This window comes from Cupressus sempervirens, chromosome 3 (assembly GCF_028749045.1).
Source record: "Cupressus sempervirens isolate cs-2001-9-10 chromosome 3, ASM2874904v1, whole genome shotgun sequence".
NCBI classification, from domain to species: Eukaryota; Viridiplantae; Streptophyta; class Pinopsida; order Cupressales; family Cupressaceae; genus Cupressus; species Cupressus sempervirens.
In genome coordinates, this window is record NC_143120.1 from 1,031,656,335 (window position 1) to 1,031,665,258 (window position 8,924).

Below are 8,924 nucleotides of genomic sequence, written 5' to 3' on the forward strand. Positions count from 1 at the left end.
TGAAGACTTCCATCTTAGGACCTTTTCTCTAAGTTTTTAGTCTTCTCCTTGTGAGAACCTTCACTCTAATAAATTTTTTTGGAATATTCAAATGGGAAGAGTATTTTTGAGAGGGGGGGTGAATCATAAGTACCACACCTTTTAACCTTTTAAATTCTTTAAAACAAATAACTGAATGTAAATTGCATGCATGTAAACATATTAAATAAACATAAACTAAACACATGCATCAACATACATAACAAAGGATTTGGTAACCCAGAAACCCTCCAAGAATAAGAAGGTAAAACTGGGGTGGGGATGATATCCTCAAAATCACTACAACAATAATTGTTCGACCACTTTTGATGGTCTGCCCTGTGAAAGGCTTTACACTATGTCAATAGTGACCTCGTTAAAGGATTTAAAATTACTTTACATGAAGTTTCACCCTATTAAAGGATTTAGTTACCTCTTCGAAGGATCTACAAAATAGTTGTTAATCTAACCTATCAACATAGGATTTTCACTATCTAATACAATTGCTAGAGAGTATTAGAAACCTTTGACTTGATTGCTTACAATCTTCAATTGTTGATTTTAGGCACTTCATTTGCTCATTCTTATGTGATCCTTGCTTGATCTAGTATCTATTTGTATCCCTTGTACTATTCTAATTAATTGAATGTGTAATTGCTACTCAATTCACTAAGTCTGTAATGCCCCTGCTGTTTGCCTTGTTCTCTAATTTTTGCTTATTTTCTTAGCAATTTTCTTAACTTCTCTTCAACCTATTAAAATCGTGGGGTCTAATCCTTCTTATAAAGACTTTGTAGCTTAGGGATAGGTATGGATCAACGATTCTTATTAAATCTTGAATTCTATCTCATTCCTTGCATTTTTCTCATTGGTTGCATGCCTTCTCCATTTTTCTAATTGGTTGCATGCTGATTGCATAGGAAATACACAAGATTCATTATTATCCTTATTATCCTTTGAAATCCTTTTATGTCAGCTCCAAAAATGGTTTACATCTAAGTTTGTGAGGGAACAAACTCATATGTTGATTCTGTGTTACTTAGCACATATTGAACTATTGGTGCTCAACACATATACTATCCTGCTTTACTTGACACCTACTACATTCTATCTTTCTCAACATCACCTATGGTTTAGCATCTACTCTGTGCCTATTGGAATTCTAACTCGACACATACTATAGCTCAACATACATAGTGTACTCAACTCTTATATGTGTTGGTAAAAAGATTTGTCACAATAGAATTTGCCCAACAGAGTGTGTGGCAAATCATTCACAACAGTTGGATAGGCCCTTGGTATGTGGCCTTCCTCTGCATTTAGAGGGACAACTCCCTTGTATGATGTGATTTTTAAAGGGGTTTTCAAATAAATAATTTAACCTTCAAAATTCAAGAAAGATTCATTGAGGATGAATGCACTATGCCCCCTCACAACCTTCTTCGGTAAACAAGATCAATAATAGAGGTGCTCAAGAACTACATTTGAAAGAAACCAGTATTATTAAGCACATTCATTATCATTCATAAAAACACGCATAACACCATGAGAATGTCTACTACAGCATATAAAAATTTGGATTTTAAAATAAGAAACCCAAAGCACATCTCATTTCATTTCCTTGCACCAAGAAAAGCAATAGAGATTTTTCAATTCAGAGATAAAAAGTGTAGATACTTTCCAAAATTTATCCCTAGATCAAAATTTCAGCATAGTGTTCCCTTATTTCTCCAACCAAAAAGTCCCTTTTACAAAGCCAAAAGGTGTCCTTATATAGACATAGAGGTTAATAACTACCTCTTCGTGGTTAATAACCACATTCAAAATACATAATTTTGGAAGGTTAATTAACCTCAAAAAAATTAACCTATATAAGGAAACTTGCAAAAATAAAACTTTAGCTAGAGTTCCTAAAGATGTTTACATATACAATCAGTGATTCTTCTAGCTACTAACTCTATCTACCCAAACACAATTCATTTATCCCAGAAAGCTCTATAAGCATCTAGGATAATCATCATTGATTAATAGTTTGGAATGAACATATTTTCCATCCTAACTTTGGCTATGGAGTATCTATCTTGAATTTCTTCTAACTCTTGTCGATAGACTAAAATGTTTCAATCTCTCAACATGACTACAACCAGGCTAAGCTTCATCATAGTTTCAGCATCTGATACAGGGTTCTCTATTTCTGAATGAATCTGAACACTGAAGGAATCAAGGAGAAACTAACAATCAACATGCTGAAGATCACTTACTAGCACTCCATCTATGATAGTAGAGATTAATACATCTATACTTTTTGTTTTCAACTGCTCCAAAGAAGTTATTAGATTTTCAAACTCAGTGATCCCTTTATTGATGTTAATCACCTTCCAACCAACACTTTTACTCCAAATACATGTTTGGTTGTCACTTGGATTAGCAATAATTTTCTCAAGAAGTAGGGTGCTCATATCTAACTTGGCCATTTCTTTTAATTCATCAGCTAATTTTTGCTAGTTGGATTTATGTTCCTTGCTATTTTATAGTTCCTTATAAATTTCCTATATCTGTGCAATGGATTTCCCATATATCTCTTTCACTCTAGTTATAAGTTTTGAAGCATATTTTATCATCTTGTTTATCCAAGCTTCGATCATCATACTATGTGACTTGTGTTCATTGATTGTTTCAACAATAGTATGATCTAAAATACCAGCAAGACCTGTTAGAAATGACAGAGTGACCACGGCTTGGGCATTAGAAGGATTGCTGATTGAATTAATATAAGCCACCATCATCTGAACTTGTTCTTTGAGTTCCTCCTTAGCTCTTTTCTCTTCCTTTTATCTTCTTCATCAAAAAGACTTTCTAGGGTGACTAATCCTCTCGCAATAACATTACCTTGCAATTGAATAACCTCAAGATCATCTCCTAATTTTCCATTATGATTATGCGACCCTTCAAATTTTAGGTCTGAACATGGAGGCTTTCCCTCGAGAAATGCAATTATTTGCCCACCATCATACAAAAACTTGCCAGTGTCGATCATTATCAGGCACACTGGGTCTATGAATCATCTCTGTTGTGTAAATGTCTCTATTAAACTCAGGGTGAGGAATAAGTAGAGATGTAGATACTGCAAGACAATCTACTTTAGAATTGTGTTCACAATGAATAGCATATAAAGAAAAAGCATTGAAATGCTCAATCTCATCCCACACTTTATTTTTATATGCCTTCAGTTTTGCATTCTTTGTTTGATATTGCCTCCGCACTTGGTTGACACTTAATTCTGCATCTCTAGATACCTTGAGTTGCTTGATTCCCTTTACTTTTGCATACTCAAGACCAAGTAGAAGGGCTTTATATTCCACGATATTATTGGTGGTTTCGAAAGCTAACTTATAAGCTTTTGGAAATTTCTCTCCTTTCGGTGATATCAACACTATCCAAGCACTTGAACCAAAAGAAGAAAAACTTCCATCAAACTCGATTGACCATAATTCATTGGTTATATTAGGCATGAGAGGCTTAGTTACATCTTCTTCAGTGGATGTCATCATATATGTTCCATGCCCAGTATCAACATACAATATTTTATCTCTTGGATCATCTGATTTCAGGACTGTATATTTAGCTTTAGGTTCAGGATTAAGCTTAACCTTTTTATCTCCAATTATGATAAGAGCATGAGACATGTCCATGTTTATCTCACCACCAAGATCTTTCAAAATGCTTCTACTCAAAAGAATCCCATAACTGGTGGGAATATCAACAACTAGGATATTTAATTTTAACTTCTTCTCAGGATTTGTTGCAAGTGCTACTTGAGCATTTTTCAACCGGCCAACCAGTACGACTTGTTTTTCCTCCATAGAGTACACTTTTCCTAAAGGTTTATTCAGAGAAAGACCCAAGGCATGTGCTACCTTTGAAGGCATAACATTATCAGATGCACCAGAATCATTGATACAATTACTTAACTTGCATCTAGCTATATAAAGAGAAACATAGAAAGGCTTAGGTTTGTTTGACAAAGACACTACAACAAAAGATTCTTTCTCAGTCATGGGCCCTTCCAAATTATCTTCCACTTCTAGAGAAACTCTTGATTCATTGTTGATAGTGATCTCAGGTGAAGGTTTTCCTTTACCAACACATTGGATCAACCTTTCTAATTGATGAGGGTTGGATTTTGGGTAATCCAACTGAGAAATTTGTACTTTAGTCTTCTTACAGTGATCAATAAAATCAAAAGAGTCTTCACTAATAGGAGGAGTTTTACCCTTATCTATCTCCTTTTCTTGTGAAGGCTCTTCTAGAGTATGCTTACGAGACAAAATCCTCTTAGCAGTCTCATTAGAAGCTTTTTCCTTTGCTTGTTTACTCCACTTTTCTTCCAATCTTTGTGTCCAACTTGGTGTAGCTGCATTGCAAGAATGATTATTAATATCTTCAGCTTTGTCATCATCAGATTCATATTCCAGAAAGTTAATAGAAGAGGTCCAAACAGTGGGTTTTGTTACATCTTCAAGAGCCACATATTCTTCTATGTTCTCCACAGTCAAATGCATTTGCATGAATCTAGCCATCTCAGGATAGCTTGCACCATCATGATCTGTTCTTAGGTGAAAATCACACATAGTAGCATGTTTAATAGATGATGGGGGATGTTCAATGGCTAATATTGGTGTTGATTGGGGTAGCCATTTAGTTTGTCTATTTTGGTAGTATGGCATATAATTCCTCCTTGGAATATCTTGATACAAAGGCAGAGGATTATGCGGCAACTGCTCTTTGAGTTGTAAAATATCATTAGCCAATTTTTTTTTTATAAAGGATCAGTGGTAGTGACATGAGCTTGTTGACCTTTTCCCTTTTGTAGATCACGACTCCCTTTTCCTAAACTAAGAAAGTCATCTTCCACCTCGATAGCCAAAGTTTGTGTGGCTGCTAGATTAGTGGGTCTTGTCCTTTGTATTTGAAAGCTTACATCAGAAGGTTGACCACTGATGAAGAAAGTCTTTTGATTTTCTTCAGTGGGTCTTTTGTTCATAGGAATTCAATTTATCATCTGATTAAAACAAGCAATGAATTCTCGCATGGGCTCATGAATTTCCTTATTCATTTGAGTCAACTGGAAAAGGAGAAAATGTTCATCTTTAGCAGTCTTAAATCTCCTCTTGAAAGCTTTAATCAAATTTACCCATGAAGTAATTGATCCAGCTGGTAGTTGTCCAAACCATTCAGCTATGGCTTCAATGAGTGTTTCAACAAAAAGACGGATAGAAACATCTTCATGTTGAATTGCAAGAACCCCACTTGCTATAAAGAATGCACTTATATGTTGATCAGTAGTGACTTTTCCATCACCAAAAAACTTGGGAAGAATTTTTCGAGAAAAAATAGGCATGTCATTTAATTGGTTCCCTAAATCTAGAGGACCAATAGCAACTCCCCATGGGATTGGTGGCTATAGTGCTTGATGTGCCATAGTCAGAAGAATGATATTCAAGAGCTGCAAATTTATAGCTAGAGGTACAAGAGTACCTAGTAGAATCAAAGCTTGAAAAGCCACAGGAGAAACAGTAGCCTTAGTTGCTGAAGAAAACCTACTAACAGAATTGACCTCCTTTTTTCCTTTTAGGGATAATTGGCTTAAAATCTAACTTCTGAAGGGCTTCAAAATCTTCATCTACTAAACCCTTTAGTCTATCAACTCGAGTGTATGGTTTATTAGTCAGCTTAGTGGTTATTATTTATTTTCCCTTGAATGTGACCAAGATTTTTCCTATTTCTTCTTGGAATGACTATTATTCTTTCAATGACTATGACGTTCTGACCAATCAGAGCCCTTCACAAGATTTCCCCAAACTCTTCTTTTTCTTCAAGAACTTGGTTTACTTGGTGATATTCCTATGCACTTCATCTACACCTCTAGGCTAGAGTGTTCAAGTCTAAAATGATACCCTCCTGGATGTCTTGGAAGCCAAGGTTTGGTTGGAGAACTAGAAAAATGTTCTCATGTGGAAGCACCATTGTGCTTCATTATAGGAAACTGTCAATCTTTCTTGTTCAGTCTCCCTAGCAGAGTCGCCAAAAATCTATTGGTAAATAGATTTTTCACAATAGAATTTTCCCAATAGAGTGTGTGGAAAATCATTCACAATAGTTGGATAGGCCCTTGGTATGCAGTCTTCCTCTATGTTTAGAGGGGTAGCTCCCTTGTATGATGTAATTTTTAAAGGGTTTTTCAAATAAAGAATTTAACCTTCAAAGTTCAAGAAAGAGTCATTGAGGATGAATGCACCACACGCCCTCACAACCTTCTTTGGTAAAAAAGATCAATAATAGAGGTGCTCAAGAACTACGCTTGAAAGAAACCATTATTATTAAGCACATTCATTATCATTCATAAACACTAGCATAGCACCATGAGAATGTCTACTACAGTGTATAACAATTTGGATTTTAAAATAAGAAACCCAAAGCACATCTCATTTCATTTCCTTGCACCAAGAAAAGCAATAGAGATTTTTCAATTCAGAGATAAAAAGTGTACATACTTCCCAAAATTTATCCCTAGATCAAAATTTTAGCATAGTGTTCCCTTATTTTTCCAATGAAAAAGTCTCTTTTACAAAGCCAAAAGGTGTCCTTATATAGACATAGAGGTTAATAACTACCTCTTCATGGTTAATAACCACCTCCAAAATACGCAATTTTGGAAGGTTAATTAACCTCAAGAAAATTAACCTATACAAGGAAACTTGCAAAAATAAAACTTTTGCTAGAGTTCCTAAAGATGTTTGCATATACAATCACTAATTCTTCTAGCTACTAACTCTATCTACCTAGACACAATTGATCTATCTCGAAAAGCCTTGTAAGCATCTAGGATGATCATCATTGATTCATAGTTCGGAATGAACACATTTTCCATCCTGAGTTTGGCTGTGATGTATCAATCTTGAATTTCTTCTGACTCTTGTCGATAGGCTAAAATGTTACAATCTCCCAGTGTGACTGCAACCAGGCTAAGCTTCATCATAGTTTTAGCATCCGATACACAGTTCTTGATTTTTGAATGAATTTGAACACTGAAGGAATCAAGGAGAAACTAAAAATTAACATGTTGAAGATCACTTACTGTCACTCCACCTGTGATAGTAGAGATTAATTCATCTGTACTTTTTGTTTTCAATTGCTCCAAAGAAGCTATTAGCTTTTTGAACTCAGTGATCCCTTTGCTGATTTTTATCACCTTCCAACCAACACTTTTACTCTAGATACATGTTTGGTTGTCACTTGGATCAGCAATAATTTTCTCAAGAAGTAGGGTGCTCGTATCTAACTTGGCCATTTCTTTTAATTCATCGGCTACTTTTTGCCAGTTGGATTTATGTTCCTTGCTATTTTCCAGCTCCTTAGAAATTTCCTATATCTGTGCGATGGCTTTCCCATATATCTCTTTCACTCCAGTTATAAGTTTTGAAACATCTTCTATCATCCTGTTTATCCAAACTTCGATCATCATACTATGTGACTTGTGTTGTTCGATTCTTTCAACAATAGTATGATCTAAAATGCCATCAAGACCTATTAGAATTGTGGAGTGAGCACAGATTGGGCATTAGAAGGATTGCTGATTGAATTAATATAAGCCACCATCATCTAAACTTGTTCCTTGAGTTTCTCCTTAGCTCTTTTCTCTTCCTTTTATCTTCTTTATCAAAAACACTTTCGAGGGTGACTAATCCTCTCAGGATAACATTACCTTCCAATTGAATAACCTCAGGATCATCTCCTGATTTTCCATTATGATTATGCGACCCTTTGAATTTTAGGTTTGAAAATGGAGGCTTTCCCTCACGAAATGCAATTATTTTCCCATCATCATCAAAAACTTGCCAGTGTCGATCATTATCAGGCACACTGGGTCTATGAATCATCTCTACTATGTAAATGTCTCTATTAAACTTAGGGTGAGGAATAAGTAGAGATGCAGAGTTTGCAAGACAATATACTTTAGAATTTTGTTCATTAGGAATAGCATATAAAGAAAAAGCATCAAAATGCTCAATCTCATCCTACACTCTATTTCTATATGCCTTTAGTTTTGCATTCTTTGTTTGATATTACCTTCACACCTAGTTAACTATTAATTCTACATCTCCAAATATGTTGAGTTGTTTGATTCCCTTTTCTTTTGCATACTCAAGACCAAGTAGGAGGGCTTCATATTTCGCAGTATTATTGGTGGTTTCAAAAGCTAACTTATAAGCTTTTGGAAATTTCTCTCCTTTCGGTGATATCAACACTATCCCAGTACCTGAACTAGAAGAAGAAGAACTTCCATCAAACTCCATTGACCATAATTCATTGGTTATATTAGGCATGCAAGGCTTAGTTACATCTTCTTTAGTGGATGTCATCATATATGTTCCATGCACATTATCAACATACAATATTTTATCTCTTGGATCATCTGATTTCAGGACTATATATTTAGCTTTAGGTTCAAGATTAAGCTTAACCTATTTATCTCCAATTGGGATAAGGGCATGAGACATGTCAATCTTTATCTCACCACAAAAATCTTTTCAAAAGCTTCTACTCAAAAGCATCCCATAACTGGCAGGAATATCAACAACTAGGATATTTAATTTTAACTTCTTCTCGGGATGTATTGCAAATGCTACTTGAGCATCCGATGCAGGAGCATCCATAGGTATAAGGGCAATCCTATGTCACCTAAAAAATGTACTTAGACTTAGTTTTTGTTTCATGTGTTTTCATTTCTAGATACCCATTTGGGTCAAATAAAGGTTCCCAACTCTCATAGTTCCACTATTAGTGTTCTAGGATAGAGTATTTGAACACCTTGGGATACGTGTAAATGCTAAAAAAAATAGGAA

The 8,924-nt window shown here is 35.1% G+C and overlaps 1 protein-coding gene across 1 annotated transcript; it reads right to left on the reverse strand.

Moving 5' to 3' along the window:
- Window positions 1-3,026: 3,026 nt before the first annotated feature.
- Window positions 3,027-3,566, reverse strand: LOC149570262 (uncharacterized). Its single transcript, XM_089817129.1, has one exon. The coding sequence runs from the start codon at window positions 3,564-3,566 to the stop codon at window positions 3,027-3,029; it is 540 nt and encodes a 179-aa protein (XP_089673255.1).
- Between the last annotated feature and the right edge of the window lie 5,358 nt (window positions 3,567-8,924).